This window comes from Rattus norvegicus, chromosome 1, assembly GCF_021556685.1.
Source record: "Rattus norvegicus strain SHRSP/BbbUtx chromosome 1, alternate assembly SHRSP_T2T, whole genome shotgun sequence".
In the NCBI taxonomy this organism is placed as follows: domain Eukaryota; kingdom Metazoa; phylum Chordata; class Mammalia; order Rodentia; family Muridae; genus Rattus; species Rattus norvegicus.
In genome coordinates, this window is record NC_141534.1 from 259,086,796 (window position 1) to 259,105,923 (window position 19,128).

At 50.3% G+C, this 19,128-nt stretch overlaps 1 protein-coding gene across 2 annotated transcripts in view; it reads left to right on the forward strand.

The window, feature by feature from the left end:
* Positions 1–18,303, forward strand: part of Cnnm2 (cyclin and CBS domain divalent metal cation transport mediator 2) — a 122,233-nt gene extending 103,930 nt beyond the window's left edge. Inside the window, 4 exon segments of one of the 2 annotated variants that reach the window (NM_001011942.1) lie at positions 3,323–3,416; positions 6,488–6,553; positions 11,990–12,174; positions 12,763–13,512. In NM_001011942.1, the coding sequence (NP_001011942.1) occupies positions 3,323–3,416; positions 6,488–6,553; positions 11,990–12,174; positions 12,763–12,972 (555 nt within the window). In that variant the 3' untranslated portion in view covers positions 12,973–13,512. 2 annotated transcript variants of the gene reach the window in all.
* Positions 18,304–19,128: the final 825 nt, after the last annotated feature.

Consider the following 19,128-nt stretch of genomic DNA (forward strand, 5'->3'; position numbering starts at 1 on the left):
TTGTTAGTCAGCAGACCCAGCCCCTGTGCCTTTGTGGGAGTCTTTGAGACCAAAACTCAGTTTCCATATCTTCGGTCATTGTTCACAAAAGCCAGAAAATGAGACTCCAAACCTCCAATATTCCTGAAATTACCTAACGAGCTTCTTGTCCTCTCACCTCATACTGATAACCCAGAGTGCCTGCGCATGGGAGGTGGACCAGTCTGTAGAACCCTGTGTTTTTGAGGTTACTGGGTGAGGCTCCCAGCGCAGCACAGACTCCTGTCGGGTTATCGGCCGGCCTCCCTCCTGAGAGGCTGTCCCCGGGCTTGTTTCCAGTCTGGCTCTGGCTAGGGCACTGCTTACCCTTTTGGCTGGAAAGGTTCATCACAAAGTGGGAACTCACAGCCACTCGCAGAGACCTGGAACACACAGACTGTGTGGTCTGTGAGAACAGCACATGCACTGGACAGAGAAGCCACTATGCGGTTGTGAGTCAGCTCTGCACAGTTCCGTAGAGAGATGTGTGACAGCCATCTTTAAAAGTGGCACATGTGGGTGCTGTGCACCCCAAGGCTCTTGAGGATGAGAATGTCACAGCACTATGCCACTGAGCACTTCCACCTTTCCCTTCTGTAAATTCTACCTCTGTTCTGCCACCACTTGCTTCTCTCGCTTTCTCTCTTTGAGGGCCCACTCCTCAAAAAGCCCTCCCTGGCAACCCCTGTGCCTAGCACCCTATTCTCCACACTGCTTCCACACCAACTTTGAAAGTCACCTCTGGTCCTGGGAGGCCTTCCTGCAGCTGCTCCTCCCGACTGACTTCTGAGTAGAGTTGCTCCTGCTGGCCCAGTCCCTGTTAGAATCCTTGTGCTCCCATCAAATTCCTATGGTGGCCATCACTGCCAACTGCACCTGTGCCAGGAAACCCTCCCTTGCCTGGTGTCTTTGGAGAGACTTTTCCGTCAGCCCCCTTTCTGGTTCTTAGCTTTCCTTGTCCCTTCAGTCATAGACGGCAGGCTGGTCTCTGTCTCTCGTCTCTTTCCCTGACCACCCTTCCCATCACCTGTGCATCTCCCGGTCCAGCTCAGATCACTGTAAGCCTTCTTCCTTCTCCTCAGCCACTGGACTCTCTGCAGAAGACCCGGTCCTGACTGGAAATTATCATTCCTCAGCCTTCTGGTTTCCTATCATCCAGTCACTCAAGCACACACTTCTGTCAGAACGGCTTCCTGCAGCTCCCTCCCATTTCCCTCCCTGATTGCTTCACCAAGTTATGGTACCTTCCTTCCCTGAGGGTTTCCTCAGCACAGCCATACTAGTCTGGTCTGTGCTAACTTCCTGAACCCACGTCCTCTTCAAAACTGCCCTTATCCCAGCTCTGTGCACTTGCGTGTCAGTGCAGGCCTGGACGCCTGTCTGCTGTCAACCTGGATTGGACCTTCCTTCATCCCAGTGGGTCAGCCAGATCCTGCCCATCCATAGACTTCTCCGGAAAGAGAGTCCTTGTGCCAGAACAGGAAGTAAACGGGTGCTTGTCTGTGTGCACATGCCCGGGCACACGCATGCTGGTGCCTGTGGTGACCAGAGAAATGTTTATTACTGCTTTCCACCATATCTTTTGAGTCATTGATTGGCTAAAATGACTGGCCAGTGGGCTCTAAAGAGCCACCTGTATCCATCGCCACCAAGCAAGAAGGTTTTAGATGTGGCAGGCACATATCTCTCACATGGTGCTGGAGATCCAAACTTGTGTACTCACGCTTGGTTGGCAAGCATTTATCAACTGGGCCTTTCCTCGGCCTCCAGTTTTGAGAACATTTTTTTTAGATAGGGTCTCTCTATGTAGCCCAGGTTGGCCTGAAACTTTGTTTTGTAGACCAGTCTGGCCTTGAGCTTGTAGCGATTTTCCTACCTCTGCCTTGTAGGCCTATAGGCATGTGCTGCCATGCCTGGCCATACCTCCCAAGTTCTTGTCTCTTCTTCATGGCTTGTGAAGCCCTCTAGTTTCCTGTGTCAACTCCCACACACCGGAATGCACCTCCTCAGGGCTTGCGGCATCCCCGGGTAGGGCCTGGCTGCATGGCTTTCACTCTTGCTCCTTGGCAGGCTGCTTTAAATTATGGGTTTAGGTGCTGGGGGTGCAGCCGAGTAGTAGAGTACTTGCCTGGTGGACATGAGGGGCAGGGTTGGAGCAGCAAGCACCACACATGGAAAAACAGTACGTATTGTAAGCGCCTTTCTCATAGCCAGAGTGGACTGGGGCCCGTCTGGCTAGTATTTCCCTTGCCTAAAGAGATGCGGAAGTGTTTTTTTCTGCAGATGTGGCGTGCAAAAGAGGGGCTTCATAGTCTAGAATTTAATGCACTCTAGGGAGGTGATCCATGTGGTTCATGGTCACTGGGTGGCACGTGTTGAGAGCTGCTTTTAGGTCACTGGCTTTTTCTAGTTCCTCTATCCCAACTTGTAAGAGGGATCAGCTGTGTCTGCCTCTCAATGCTGTGGAATTAGTGAATTTTAAAGTGTGGTGCGGTGTTGCAGTGTTAGCTGCCCACCAATCTTCTCTTCTCCCCTTTCTCCTCTCTCCCCTGTCCTCTCTTTGATAGCCTCATAGAGTTGGACTGGTCATGTTTCTGATCCTCCTGCCTCTGCCTCCCACGTCCTGACATTACAGGAACATGCCGCTGTGCCTGGTTTAATGGTTCCTTTCTAGCAAGTTGTAACTTGCTGGTTTGCCCCTTGTGTTCTGGGGGATGGGGACCCCGCCACACTGACCTGTCCCTGGTCATTTCAGTGGCCTGGAACAGGCTGCTGAGTGCGTCCTCTGAAGCTGATGGATGCCCACGGCCGCAGGGACAGAGGTGATGGAAGATGAGTGGTCTCAGGCTAGAAGAGCAGAAGTGCAGAGGAGTTTTTCTGATGGAAGGAGACGTTCTAGGGCTGCTTCCGCTTAGCACTCGCCCCAGGAGTTGGGCAAGGTGTCAGGACACTAGGCTTGGAGAAGGGTCAGCTATCTGACCCTTGAGCCTGCCCCTCCTCAGCCCTGGCCCCTCCTGAGTCAGGCTTCACTGAGAGCCTCCTCGGTATTTGGCCCACCAGTTCTTCTTACCAAGAAGAGCTTGGGGACATGGGGAAAAGTTAAGTGAGCCCACAGATACTGACCCTTGTATTGTTACTTCCAGAGGTCCAGCCAAAGGCAGGTTTCTAGTTGAGATGAAGATGCCCACCCTTTTTCTCCCAGAGCTCGTCTTTCTTAGGATCGTTGGAGAGGAGCGTGGGCAAACCCAGGGAGGACTACCTCTCTGTGCAGTAGAACTGAAGTCACTCCCTTCTCTTCCCACAGGGAAAGGTGGAGGTAGAAGCTGGGAAAGAAGGCATGAAGTTTGAAGCCAGTGCGTTTTCATACTACGGTGTGATGGCCCTCACAGCCTCTCCAGGTGAGTGGTCCCCGCCTGCTAGCACAGGCAGGACTCTGTTTCAGGAAGGCACAGCCCTCACCCTCAGTCCCCACCCTGCACCCAGCATGGTTCACAGGTACCCTAGAGATGGAAGTTGCACCCCTCTCTGGGTTACCCCTTCATAGGTCTCCACACAGTGGACACAACTGAGCACACCAGGAGAGACAGAACATTAAGGGCCCTAGTGAGAGAGAGAAAGCATCCTCCTCTGAATCTCTGTCCCCAGAGGTCCCCCTCCCTTGTATGGACACAGGATGTAGTGGGTTGCCTTTGTCCTCCTCAGCCCGGGGTTGTGCTTATGTGTGGCCGCGCTTCCTTTCTTCCCATCCCTGCTGTGTGCTGTACTTGCTGCTCCCCCATCTGATCACTGAGCACTAAGCCCACCCTAGGCTATGGTGACAGAGTGAGGCAGCTGGTGACACTGGGTTCACAGGAAGAGATGAGGGCTGCACTCTTTAAATCAGTCCAGGACCCCGGCCTGTGGAGGGTATCCCACACTCAAGAGTGTGTCTTCCATTCACCTTCTGGGAAGTACTCTCAGAGATGTACCAGAAGCGTGTTCCCATGGTGATTGTAAACCAAGGGAAGCTGGCCCTTAGGTTAACCATCCGCAGGCTGGCTCCTGCTAGGGGCTCTGTGAACCCTGCATGTCCTCTGGTGGGTGTGTGCACTGCTGAGTTGCCGGTTAGCTTTAGAGCTTTCTAGAAGTTTAATGCTTCTGGAAGCCTTGTATCTGTTTCGCTCCTGCATATCTTGGGAAGTGTCTCCTGGTTTCCACTCAGAAAGTTTGAGGCATACAGAGTAGCCCTTCTGGGGATTTCCCATTGCATCTTTCTTCCTGAGGATGAGGGAGTTTGCTACTACTGTTTGTCTAGAAAGCTGGCTGCTTGTGGTGCGCGGTTTTGCCACGGGGATTGAACGAGCTCCCTGAGATTCTGAGGTGTCTGCAGCGGTGTCAGCACTCAGTTTTGCTTCCAATCCCTCTGGATCTAGGCACCATCTCTTGCCTTCCCTGAGCAGGAGTAGGTCAGGCAGGTAAACAGAGGTGCTGTGGTGACACCTGGTGGCCAAAATACAAAAGGACACTGTCCACGGAAACCTTTACAAAGCCCAAGCCAGTCACATCTTAAAGGAAGGCTGTCAGACTGAAAAAAATTGACAGCGATAGAGGACTTCAGGCAAGTTTGTCTTTGTGAATTTGTCTCCTCTACTATCCCCCCAACCATGTGATGGGCATAAGGCTGGGAGTGTTAGGAAGCCAGCGAGCTGTCAAAAGTCCTCACTCCCTTGCGCAGGCTTTGCTGTCCTAAGGAACTTTGTCCCTGCGTGTGCACCTGCGTGGGCCCCAGACCAAGGTCTTTGTTGTGTTAGAAAGTGAGCTTCATCTCCACTGCTTGGCGACACTGGGGGGGGGGGAGCTTCATAACTGGGCATGGAAAGACGTGGGTCACAGCTCAGGATGCAGGTTGTGTCACATTGAGAAAAGGCCCTTGGTGTCCCACAATAACCAGGACAATGGTGTATTGTAACCCTTAAAATATAAAGTAGAGGCCAGTGAATTAATTTCTATAAGTTCAGGGTCGGTGTGGTCTACTCTGTGAACTCTAAACCAGCCAGGTCTATACAGACCTTTGTCTCCAAAGTGTAAAAACTGGTGATGAGAACAGACCCACAGAAGAAATATGTCACAGAAAGGTAGTATTATTGTGACCATTGTGGGACTATATGCCTCAAATTAGCCCAGGTTAACAGACCCCTGTTAAGGCAGCTCTGAAGAGAAATGAGAGAATACATTTTTGCTGATCGCTGGCTATTTAGACCTAAACACTAGCCTCGCCCATATTGAACCAGAGTTAAGGAAAAAGACAGTAAAAGACTGGGAGTAAAGGCCACACCACTAGGCCACACCACTAGTTCCAGCCCTTGGGAAGGAGGTGGGAGGACCAGGGGTGTAAGGCTAGCCTGAGCTATGTAGTGATTTTGAGGTTAACCCTAGGCCACAAGAGACCTCTCAAACCAATCAAAACATGACAACAAAGGACAGCAAAGCTGGCCCTGCACCAGAAAGCTCCTGTCATTCATTTCAAAAGCTCCTCCAGTCTGGGGTCTGTGTGTTCATTGAGATGTGCCCTCAGAACAGTACGATAGCACCTGCCTGTGTCTGGTCAAGAGGATGGCATCAGCAGGTGAAGGTATGTCGAGGGTCATCCCTAAGCTGCACACGTTGGAAAGGGAGACGGACTCCCACATATGTGCTATGGTGTGTGCACGCACCCAAATAATGGAAAGTCAGCTGTTCACTAGGGAAACGGGAAACAGGCAGGGGACTGCTGTCAGGTTAAGGCCAGCATGGCCTACATAACAAGTTCCAGGCCAGCCTGGGCTGTAGGTTGAGACCTTGTCTTGAAACAAAGGAGTAAATTAAAACCCACCATCGTTGGGACATGTGGGAAGGTCCTTCGTGGCCTACCCTTGGGGTTTTCCCTGCCACAGGCTAGTCCCCCATCAGAGTGAGCAGTGCCAAGCCCAACCTTTGTCTGCCATTCTCAGGCAGTCTGAGCATGGCATTCTACACATTCGCCTCTGTTTTGAAATCTGCAGCCATCCCAAGCAATTCAAAATATCAAGCCAAAATTATGAAACCAATAATCCCAGAGAGTTGGGTAATCAGGGGCTGGGCTGCACGGTGAGCGAGCGCTGCAGTGCCCGCGTGGCCTCTTCCCAGAGCCCCCACCAGCTGAGCCTCCAGCCTTACTGGCTAACTGTGACTCAGACATGAGAACAGCTTGTTTTGGAGTGTGAACCTCAATGGGGTGTTGGGGGTTTAAGAACTTTCCAGAGAAGAGCACAAGGACGAGATTCTTCCCAGTGGCATAATGTTCTGGGAAAGTCATTTGTGTCCCTTCCTTTTATATAACAGCACCCGGGCTTTGGTACTTCCCGGGTCGAATGCTCATGTTAGTGAGACAGCGTCCACTGCAGTCCCTTGGATGTGAAGATCTGTCTCTGCCTTTCGATGCGGTCTCACCCTGTTTTTCTCCATTTTCCAGTTCCTTTGTCCCTGTCTCGCACCTTTGTTGTCAGCAGGACAGAGGTGTTAGCTGCGGGCTCTCCAGGTAACTCTGCATGCTTCCTTCCTCATAATCCGATCCATTGATCGAGTGCCTGCCTTAACCCTGGGGGAAACCTGCCCACCAGGGCCACACGGCGCCGTCCCCAGCTTCCTGCTAGCCCTAACACTAGGGTTGCTGCCTAAGATGAGGTGTCCAGGGAATCATAAGCCACCGAGGGCTGGAAAGGACCTCTGGGCCAGGACCTTGGTGACGGACGGGAATAGGGAAAGCCTCTGTGGTGACTAGCCTGTGCCTAGTCCTCATCCCATCTCACCGCCTGGACCTCACAGGTCTTCAGCATGTTCTGAGATGTGGAGTTTGCAGGACCCAAGGGACTCGGAGCCCAAGTCTAGACTGCTTTCATTTCCCAGGATCCATTTGGACAAAATCTTGGGAGACATGAACTTTTCTTGGCAAGTGAGAAAAGGCCCTCCCTCACCATGATTTGGGGTTACTCTCTCCCCTGTGAGCTGACTGGGAATCTCCCTCCTCAGGCAGATGGCCCTGCTGCCCGGGGTCTTGCCCTTGTTTGGTATCAGCCGTGCACATTCCTACCCCGCAGCCGATTACCTCCCTGCAGGAGAGCATGGCCAGGCTAACGCGCCAGCCACCACAAAGAAAAGTCTTAATCTTTCTTTAATTAAAATTGCTTAGCCTTGATCGAGCTTGTTGTGGTGCACACCTATCCATATTCCAGCACTCAGGAGCTGAGGCAGGAGAGTTGAGGGTTAATGTAGTAAGATCCTATCTCAAAGAAAGAAAGGTTGCCAGAGACCACGTTGGGCACCACTTTCCTGTATGGCCTTTTCCCCATACGGCTTGAGTTTTCAATCTGACTGACGCAATGTACGTACAGTCCAACTTCAGTCAAGCTCTGGAACGCTGGTACTTGGAGGAGCCAAGGCCTATGTTAGACGGAAATTGATCAATGTCTCCATAAGTCTGCTGTGGCCCACACCTCTAATCTCTGTGTTTAGAAGGCTAAAATCGAAGATTGACACGTGTTCAAGAACAGCTTGGCTACATAGTGAGTTTGAGGCCAGAATGGCTACAGGGTAAAACCCTGACTTCAAAACCTCAACAGGCTCAAAACACGGGTCAGTTGCTGAAATGCTGCCTGCAAGGGGAAGGAGACCCGATCGACCTCCAGCTCCCAAAGCCAAGCCTAGTGACCTGTGGTTTTGATCCCCATTCTGGGGAGGTGGAACCCTGAGCTGACTGGCAGCCGGATGAGCCAATCAGTGGGCCCCAGGTCCCAGTGAGTGACACTGTCTAAACAAAGTGGACAGCTCCTGAGGGACACCCAAGGTTGACCTTTGGCCTCCACATACACATACACACACCAAACATGAAGATACATGCATACTTACGCACGCACGCACGTACACGCAGGCACACACGCGCACTCTCTTCGAGTTTGGCATATCCGAGCATAAGCTACTCACTGAGCTAATTTACTCAGGCCGATGAGCGGGGCACGCGAACTTCCATCTATCTCCAGTTCTTCCCTCACGCTTGCTGTTTGCCTGCTGTTTCAGGGGCACTGAAGTCGATGAGTCAAGGCCCATTACGTCATCCGAGTTTTGCCGTCTCTGTAGCATTGGAGGTGTTTACTCTGCCTGCTTCATCTGGGCAGGGTAGACAGCCTGCCTGCCTCCAGGGTCCCGGCATTGCAGGTCCAGCCCCTTCTCTGCCTCCTTGCAGAGGAGGCCCAGTTCATTATTCTGCCTGCTAGTCTGTGTCAAAAGAAAGGATTCCTGGGTAGGATAGATAAGATGAACTGAAGCAAAAAGTCAGAAAACCAAAGTAAACCAATACTGAGAGGGGTTTTTTGTTTGGGTTTGAGGTAAGGTCTTAGCCCTGGCTGTCCTGGAGACTGACAGTGTAGAGCAGCAGATCTCACCACACAGGGCCCCACCTGCCTCTGCCTCCTGACTGCTGGGATTAGGGGGTATCCCCCCATGTCCAGCTCAAAAGGTTTTGATTTTGTTTTACCTTGTTTTTGAGATGAGGTCTGTTGTAGCCCAGGCTGGCCTCAAACTTGAAATTTCTATGTATCTGAAGATGACCTTGAACTCACTATCTTCCAGTCTCTACCTCCCAAGTTATGGTTGGTTATGATTGGATGCCACCAAGCCCAGCAAATTGATGTCTCATCTTCATTGCTGTCATAAAACTGTGAAATACAAATTTGATAGCAAAATATGAACCCAAATTTGGATATGAACCACTCAGTGGGACATCCAGAGTACACAAGCAGGACTGTCAGAACTCAGACAGCCCCACTGCTCTGTTTGGGAACTGCATTAGGGCCCAGCACGGTTAACTGTAGAGAAGGTTCCGTGAGATTCCTAGAAGGAAAAGGAGCTGTGATTAAGTCAAACCCAGTGTTGCCCCTGTCTCCACAGCCGGGCCAGGGCTTTCGGCCAGAGGCTAGGACCAGAATGAGCTACACCCTGGAGCAGCACGCGCTTGCTGAGTGAGGCAGCTCCTGCCTGCTGGTTTTGATCACACTTGGGATTGAACACTGTGTGTCCTTCAGACAGCCATTCTGCTCAGGTCTTAGAATAGTGAGCAGAGCCCAGATCCCTGTTCGTCAGAGAAACTTCCAGGGCTTCTTGAGAAAACACACAGCTCTCGCTGAAAAGCAGCAAACAACCACAGAAAACCCATGAAATCTCTCTGACCCATTGCAGATTGTCCCAAACTGTCACAAGGGTCCATGACTTCCCTCTTTTTACAATAACTTTATATTAGCTTTAAATATAATTAAACTTATAATTAACTATGTTTTGTGAGCAAAAGTTGAGCGTGAGTCTGTTGGAAACACAGGCGGTGCAGTTGTTTCTCAAGGTTTGCTGCTTTCCTGTCAAGGAGGCTTAGTGCCACTGGCCACTCTTTCTTTACTTGGTGCTAAGATTTTAATATTGTCCTTAGATGCTGAGCACTGTATTAAAGCCATAGGGTGTGCTCCCAGCCAATCAGGACAGGCCCATGGCTCTATAGGATGAATATGGGAAATGGGCGGCTTCTCCAGACTGTGGCTGCGATGACGGGCAAAACAACAGGTCCATGATGTGTGCATGCATGCATGTGTGTGCATGAGCGCACACACACACACACACTCGCGCACACACGCACACACGGGTCCAACAAGCCAACCAGAATCCAGTGTTCACTAACTGGGAGTCCAGAAGAACCCAGGCTCTGACCGCCACCTGGGGGTCTAGCCAAGAAGCAGTGAGCCTACTGGGTGCCTTGCCGTTAATACCGTGAAACCGTAGAATTAAACACTGTTTTAAAAATCTATGTGGACAGCATTCAGGAGAGAAATAGGTAGGTGGGTCTCTGAGTTCCAGGTCAGCCTGGTCTACGAAGTGAGCTCCAAGCCAGCCTGGTTTACATAGTGAGCTCCAGGCCAGCCTGGTCTACATAGTGGGAGACCTAATCTCAACAACAACATACATACACACTCATAGAAAAGACAGCTTCATATCAACTACTCTTTCTTAATAACCTTTTCAAAATGTCTTCATACAACTAAACAAACCCCTCAATTTTTAATTTTACTTTCATAATATCTTTAAAATAATGATGTCGGTTTGACTTTTACACTGTATTTTAATAAGGATATCTTGTTCTTTACATTGGAAGCTTTGTTTGTAGACCCACAGAAGCATAAAGTCCGTTCAGAAAAAATACTAAATATATTAAACAAAAATATGTGCAGAAACATGATCTGTGGTTGAAATTTAGAGGTACAGTCCTGGGATTCTTTGTTCAAAAGAGAGATCTGTCATACTAGGTGACATCATTGTGTAGAAAGGCTTGATCCCGGAGCATGGTGATGAGAGGCTAACAGGAGAAAGGGGAGCCCATCAACCTCTATCCAGCACTCACTGGGCGTGAGGCTGTGCTCAGCGCTGTATCTTCCGTGAGCTGGGTACCACTGTGCAGTTCACAGAAACGACTCTGAAGTTGGGCAGAGTTGGGTCACCTGTTCAAAGTTCTGCTCTAAGTGTAAAGCTCTGGCTATTACCACGCCCTTCTCTCTGGAGGTGGCAGGGACAGTAGGGGGCACTATTGAACCAGATGCTGACTTGTGGGAAGCCAGCACTGTGAGCTGTGACAGATCTGCTGGAAGAGGGAGATGTGGCCTGGAAGCCCTAAGGGGAGTTCCCAAATGGGCTCGGTGGTGAGGGTTTTAGTCCTACTGTAAAGAGAGGGACACTAGCGGAACATGGCACTTCAGGCTCTTCAGGCTGGTTTCAAGTTGCTCAGTGGCACTGATAAGCCTGCCACTTGAAGTAGGAGGCAGACATGGCCACAGTGGCAGACTTTGATAGTTGGAAGGCAGGACCTGCCATAGGCTGGCTCTTTTCTGGGGGCTTTGGAAGATGGGAACATGGGTCCCCTTTACTCTTGTGGCATTCTGTTATTCAGAGCCCATCTAATGTGAGCAGATGGTTGGAAGGGTGGGATAGAAGAGGCCGCCTCAGCGAGGGCGTGGGCTTTAGTTAGTATTTGGTTGGTTGGTTGGTTGGTTGGTTGATTGGTTGGTTTGGTTTGGTTTTTTGAGACAGGGTTTCTTTGTGTAGCCCTGGCTGGCCTGGAACTCCCTCTGTAGACAAGGCTGGCCTCAAACTTAGAGATCCATACACCTGCCTCTCCAGTGCTGGGATCAAAGGCGGTGTGCTGCCACACCCAACTGGTGTTTTATTTTTAACACACTTCATTATTAAAGCTACAAGGAATGGGGGCTGCAGAGTCGGCTTAGTGGCTCAGAGCACTTTGTTGCTTTTCCAGAGGGATTCAGGTTCAATTCTGGTACCGTATGGCAGCTAAAAATACCAGTTCCGGGGATCCAGCACCCTCTTCTGGGCACTAGATGTAATACATACACTACAGGCAAAATAGCCATACGCGTTTTTTTAAAAGCTTTAAGGAATCTTTGACAACACTTGGGTTCTCCTACCCTTCTCCCTTCGATCTTTCTGAATGCTTGCTCCAAGGAGCTCACTGCAGAAACCCGGATCACCAAGACACTGAGGCAGGCCTCTCAAGGGTTTCCTGTCACATAGCGTGATGGCATACCTGAGCTGGCTGATGGCTAAGAGGCAAAGGAGACAGAGGGACTTTAATAATTTCTTTTGGCTCTTGGAAGGATAATGAAGAGCCTTTCATGGCCCTTGTTAGCACCAGGTAGCATCTGTGTCCTGGGCCTGACCCTCAGCCTCATCTGTACCTAGTGATGTCCCCTGGAAGGCGGGTTCCCAGCAACAGAGTGTTGGCCTTTATACCCTGGTCTGTCCCAGCTGAGCTGCACGCACCTGCGGGAAAGACACGTGGGTGCTCGTGCGATTGCTTCTCATTGGAGCGAGCCTTCTCCAGCAGCTCTTCCTACAGCGCAGTAAAGACTGCTTTTCTTCCCTTTCCTAGGTGAAAATAAGTCACCTCCTCGCCCCTGCGGCCTGAATCACTCGGACTCTCTCAGTCGGAGCGACCGGATTGATGCCATGACACCCACCTTGGGGAGCAGCAACAACCAGCTCAGCTCTTCATTCCTACAAGTCTACATCCCCGATTACTCAGTGCGAGCCCTCTCCGACCTACAGTTCGTCAAGGTGAGTGGGGAGGGCTGTGTGGCTGGATCTGGCAGGTATGGCCACTTCCCTGACAGCCTCCCCTTTGCTCTCAAAACACCCGCCTTCCTCTTCTGGGCCCAGCACAGGTTGAGGAACACACTGATCTCGGTTCCATCCCATGAGCAGCCAAAGCAAACGTGGCCATGGCAGGGAGCTGGAGCAGATGGGAGGAAGCCATGTCCAGCTCTCTGGAGCCTGTGGCTGGTGACTCTCTGCTTCCCCTGCAAAGCACTGAGGTTGCCTCTGCCCTGGACATGGGGTCTTGTCTTAGCCCGAATTAGACATCTTTCCGAGACCCAAGCGGCTTTAGCTGGTGGAAGCTGATCTCCATTTTTCTTGTCTCTGAATGTAAGAGGCAAGATGTAGAAATGGTTCCAGTGGTGCGAGCTGGCTGGATCTCTGGAATCAACTTGAACTTCACAGAGTGGCTCGGTTTCTACTCAAGGATGATTCTCTTCTAGAGCAAAAGCCTTTTGGGGTATTCGGTGTGTGATACAGTGTTAAGAGACAAGAGAACCTAAAAGTAAGTTCTCTCGGTTTGTTTTCTGTGTCCTCTTCTGGCCTCAGATCTCCAGACAGCAATACCAAAATGCCTTGATGGCGTCCCGGATGGACAAAACGCCTCAGTCTTCAGACAGTGAAAACACTAAAATTGAATTGACTCTTACGGAGATGCATGACGGCTTGCCAGACGAGACGGCCAACTTGCTCAATGAACAGAACTGTGTGTCACACAATAAGGCCAACCACAGCCTGCACAGTGAAGGCGCCATCTAGGGCCCCTCGGGCCCCCTTGTCCTGCCCTCCTGGACTCGGTCTGACCGTGACTTCCACTAGTGTGAGCTTGTCTGCCATGCTGCGTCCTACAGCATTGAGACCAAAGACTTTGCCCCCTTCCCTGGAAGCTGCGGAGGACGGCTTGGGGAGGGATGGAAACCGGACACGTGACATCCACAGCTGGGGCATGGCTTTCAAGAATTCAGAGACAAACTTCTTCCGCCCAAATAGAATCATGTTTATTTTTTCAGAACCTTTTATCGTTTCTTTCATCCCTCAATTTGCATGAATTTAAAAATCGTTGCATTTATTTTTTTTCCAAGAGATCATGTTTTTGTTTTTAAGTGTCTTTTGCAGAGTTTGAAGTTGGTCTTTCTGAGCTAACTCTGCTGTAGCCCCACCATGTGACCCTGACAGGATGGACTTGTCCCTTTAGTGGCCTTCCTTGGCCATCCCTAGGAGGAATACCTTTCCTCCGTGCCCGGTGGGTGTCGCTGTCGAACTTGAAGGATGAATGAAGAAAATCCTGTCACTGCAAAACGTGCCAAGTCTGTCGTCACTGTGGGTGTCGGCAGAAGCTGCAGGTGCCCTCTCTGCACGTAGCGTCCTTTTGAACATATGTCTAACCAAGTCCCTTTCCCTCAGGAAGGGTTAACGTTTGCTTGGGAATGTGATTTTCACCCACCCTAAGGAATTTTTATCACCAAAATGAATGTTAATGAATTTTAAACCTATGGTTTATGATTGGCAGGAGGCAATGGCTTCATCCCCCATTCCTGTAACCTGGGGTGGGCTGGGCCATCAGCTAACCACACCCTCACCTCCTCACCCCTCACTCTTGCTAACCCAAGCTGCTGCAGGTGCCAAATGGAAACTTCCATGGGGCTTCCTAATGAACACGTGGTGTGGCGGCGACAGGAGTGCTCTCTCCTCTGGAATTCGTGTATTATCTGAATGGGGCGGGTGGGGTTGGGGCAGGAGGCTGACAGTGCGCCCAGACATTTCTGATCCCATGTTTTTAATGGAATACCCTTCCTCCCATAGAGCCAAGTGCCCCTAGCATGTTGTCCCTGGCCTCTGGGTCTCAGAAGTGGCAGTGACCCTGCCCAAAGGTGCCTCCTGCTTCAGATGTGGCCAGTGCCAGAGAGCCGCCCATACAGCCAGAGCCAGTTTAACCCCGAATGGATTCAGAGACCAAATGTGTGCTGTGACGATTTCATGTGTGTCTCCGTCTTACTTTAATACAAACTTTACCATGTGTTGTGAAATTCACGTCAGCAGGCTCTGCTCCAGTGGCTTAAGTGGTCCCTCACTTGCATTTGCTGGCAGTGCTCATACACTCAAATGAACTCCTGGCCATAGTGTTCAGTGGGATTCTCATCACCCTGGTCACTGCTAAAGAAGAGAGCCTTCGTGTGCCTGGGCTTCCTGCAACAGGAAACCCTCAGGCTTGGCATCAGCCTCCTCCTTCAGGTAGGAGGTCTGCTAACCCCAGGGTGGACTCTGGGCGGGCGGCATGGTGGGTTGATCTTTTGATGAATTGCTGATGACTGAAAACTCTGTGCGTGTGCACACTAGGACTGGAACCCACATGGGGCCATGTGCATACTTGGCAGGCGCTCTGTCACTGCCACACCTGCAGACCTCGGCATGGGCCTCTGTGCCATGTCCACTGAGTGTTGGGCGGTGGTCCTGGAGTGTTCTGGTTGAGAAAGGCAGACACACTTAGTGGAGGGTCATTGAGAGTGGCCTTTAAAGGAGCTGAGTGACCTGCTACTGGCACCTGGCCTGCCACCTTGGAATGAAGTTACTACCATGGGGAACCCCACGCTGTGAGTACCCCCCTTTCAAACTTCCAAGCCAAAAAAAAAAATCAGTTTTCTAAGGAGCATAATATGTGATGTGAGCTCTCTGGGTGTGGCCAGGTCAGGGCCTTTCCACCACCAAGTGTCTGGCTGGCCTCCTCCCTGAGGCCTGGAGAGCCAAGCCCCCACTCTGTCAGCCCCTCAGGCGTGGTGCATAGCTGCCTCTGTCAGCCTTGCTGCTGGAAGGAGCCTCGGGGAGAGAAGCACCTTGGTCGTCCTCTCTCATGGATCCTAGAGGTGGGTGACTCTAGGAAGCTGGGAGAGCATCAGTCACCACCTGCTGCGGCTGCTAACTGTAGAGTTCTCTTCAAAGCCGAGGAGTGGGGTTCTCAAAGATAGAGGCTATGGCCTGCCAGCTCTGTGTTAATTTCTGATTAATGAACTAATTACCATTGACTACTTACTTCTATAACCAGGGACTCAGAATAGTTCCTCCCTCATCCCCGAGTGCACAAAGGTGACCTGGCCATAGTTTGAGCTGCTGGGGAGACACCTCAATCTTCAAACAGGGTTTGCATCTGAGTGAACAATTTTTCCAAGTCTCCCCCTCCCAAGCCAACTCCTGAGACAACAGAAGGAAACACTGGCTCTTTGCCCTTCAGAGTGGATCTTGGCTATGAATGGCACATACCATCTCTGGCCTCACCCCATGGACTTCCCAGCCAAGAGAGACTGGCAAGTAGTAGAGTGGCCAGGTTTAGGGCTCTTCCTTTGTAGCCCCTACCTGTAATCCCTCCTGAGCTGCTGTATGTGCTGTATGTGGAAGGGAGGGTCCAGGCAAAGCAGACTCAGGCCTTGTTAGTTCTGGTTGCTGTGGGCCTGCCCGTTCCTCTGCTGCCAGCCAGAGGACAGAACAGCACCTATAACTAGATGCCCTGTGGGCAGACATTGCTGGGACACTGTCACTGTTAATGAGGGTCCTTCATTTACTGCCCTTTGTCCGTCCGTCACACAAGTTCAACCTCTAATAACGCCTTAGGAAAACAGAATCCTGACATTTATACATGAGTATTGGGGTGCTAGTCAACTAGCTTGAACTTTGGATCCTAATTTGAAGGTGCCGCCTGTTTCATACTCTCTGTGGGCATAGTTGACCTCACGTGAAGGGAGCTGAACCACAACTAAGTTTCTCATGTTATTCCAAGAAACGTGTGCAGGCGTTCAATGCAGAACTTCACACTGATACGGAACACTAACTGTGAAAAGTCACCTTGCCATCCCCAGTTCTGTGCAGCTAAAGGACCAGTTTTTCCAAGTCTAGGAAAACATGGTAGATCCAAACGCATTAGAAAGTGGAGCAACAGGATTTTGAGTTACACAGGGACCATGAACTTCAGCCCGCAAATTATTTGGGTCAAGGAGCAAAGCCAAGGAGGTGCTGGGTGACTTAGCCTGTCCTTCTCTTAAGGTTATCAGAGATCTGCCACAGTCACTGTGCCTGGACCCAGGGTATGAGGTCTCCCGGGATGGACCCAAGCAGATTAACTCTCTGGACTGGCACAATGTACACACACCTTGTCCCCTGGACTAAAGAGCAAGATGAGAGGGTGGCTTCTTCAGACACCATGTAGTCTTAAACCCCTGTGGCTTGGCATGATTCCTCTGCTTTCCTTCTGAAGGACTGATGGCTCTTTAGTTACTTAGGTACCAGTATGCACCCCCTTTTTTCTGAGGGACCAGGCTCTTTCCTGGGCTATGTTTGCTTCCTTTCTGGGCCATAGGCTTGTGGTGCTTCTGTCCAACAAGGATAACTGGGTAAGTTGTAGGCTAGCCCAGAATTTGGAGGAATTTTGAGGTGAATATAGAAGTGACAGTGGGAGGATTTGGAAGTTTTTCCCATACAAATTTATCAAATGCAGAACCTACGCAGTGGACTTGTATACCTCAGGGCCATTTCCTTCCGTGCTTGAGTGGCTGATGAGAAGATGAACTTGAGCTTCATTTGCTTCTAGTTGAAGGATGAACAGTGCTCCAAGGCTGCGCTGCTGGTACTAATCTTGGGTCTCCTCCTGGAATCAATGATTTACTGGTTTTCTTTCTGGAGTGTCCCCAGTCATGCTGCAGCCCCATGGCCACCTCAGTCAGGCAGAGGGAGCAGTCCATACACTGCAGCTAAAGTGAGCACCTTTGCTTCTTAGCTCCCTGTGGCTGACACAGCTCATGCAACCTTTTTATTCCAGAGCCACTGAGACACCTCAGCTGCAGTCTGAAATGCTTTTTGAGGGGATGCCAGGCAGTACTTGAAGCAAAAACTGCAAGAGTCAGGTTCTAGCGTTTTATATACACAGCTGGAAGGTGGGAGAGATATGGGTCAGCATTTTCAGATGACGATGTTTCGGGGTTCTGTCCAGTTTCACTTAGAAGGGTATGTTCTGATGTTGCTCACATGTGATCCATGCGGATTTGCTTCTGGGGCTGGATTCTTCGAGTCGCCCAAAAGATAACTATCAAAGGGGCCTGACAGACCTGAGTGCCTGCTCTTCTTGGAGACTCAGGTTTCTCACATAGAAACTGCTGGGGTCCCAGACCTCTAGAACCAAGGGAAGCGAAGACTCATTCCCTGGAGAGCCCCCTAGCTTCTGACTCACGACTCCCCATGTCAGGTCTACTGTGAAGAGTCTCATCAACCTACTGACTTTTCTTATTTCTGCAGTCCTTTGAGTCCACAAATGTATATGCTTTATTTTATATTATTTATTATGTACATATGTCTCTATGTTAGTATATCATTTGTGACTAAGACACTGTTTTGAAGCCCCTCATCCATTGAGCCTAGTGTTCTGCTGTTCCTTATCGGGTGAGAGGGTGGTGGTATCTTTTTGTTTAAAAGGAAAAAACCCACCCATATTGCTGCTTTTACACAGCTTCCTTCATTGCCTTACCCACTCATTCCTGATGGCCCGTATTTGGGAGGTGGATGGAGGCAGTGCTTCTGTCTCCATGCGTTACCGCAGAAGTGGTTTTATGGTGGTTGGGTCTCCTTCCTATGCAGTGGTAGCATATGGCTGAGACCAGAGCTTCTGTCCTCATCCACACACAAGCCAGATCACCTTCTTGGTCCCAGACTGATGGCCTCTACTCCTCAACTTTTACTGCAGACTCTATCTGCAATGGAAGCTGCCCATCTAGGCTCCGAATATGGCCCTTCCCAGTGTTATGGTACAGTTACCAACATTGCCTTGGGCCTAACGTAATTGTCTGATTTCCATCCTCCTCAGCTGTACCCACTGTACCACAGCGTACATTTCATGCATCTGAGCAGTGACATCAATGGAAAACTAAACACAGGTCACGTGCACAAACTTCACAAGCTGTCATAACGGACGCGTTTATAATTCAAATGTTGTAGATTTACAATACCTATTTATTTGTACCAATTTATTTGTAAATCTTGTGATTGTTTTTAAAAGGTTTTGTTCATTTCTATTATTCTATTTAGATAAATGATTTTCTGTTCACCCTTTTAGCAGCTGTGTGTTCCCTCTTTCCTCTGTGTAATACCACCTACCTTGTTTCCTTCACACTTGGTCCCCTGCCCAATTACATGGCTTTACTGGTGGGAAAGTTTGGGACTGAATCACATCGGGGCCTCTCCTTAGGACAGACGTTGCAAAGTCTCTTGTTTATGGAAATGCAAGTTGAGTGTTACAGCCTGGTACAGCTGGTTCTGGGGATGTTCTTCCAAGGAATGAGGTTTGCCCTCATCAGCTAGGAAACAACAGAAGTCTCCACTGCACTTGCCCAGGCACACAGCAGCGAGGCAGAGGGAAATAAGGTTTCCCTTGGCAGTAGTACGCTCCTCTGCACAGGCTTCTTTTCAGTTGGCTCCTGTAGATGAGCCTGGCTATTTAAGTCCTCCAAACCAGTGAGGAACATCGGCTCTCGGGTGAGTCACCCTGAAGTGACTCAAGGCCACAGGTATGGGAGGCACATACCTAAGAATGACCCTCATCTTTTGTTGTCACTTGGGTGACAAGACCCACATCTTCTGGCTGAGTTTTAAGGTGCTTGGTGAATCCACGAATTGGCTGCCCCTTCCTGAAATCCTTTAATTTTACTTCACATGCCAAACAAGCCCATGCTGAGAATCAGGCTTCGAGGGGCTCAAGAGTCCCTACTGCGTTTGACCGTGATGTCTGTCTTCACCCTTGTCCTGTGTGGGAACGTTTCAGTGGCATACTGACAAGACTGACTTTAAACCCTGTCTGTCTGATCATTTCCTGGAAGGAGAATGAATGCACCCATACCCTGGTCAAGTGTCTAGCTCTTTCCCTAGACACAGGGCACAGAT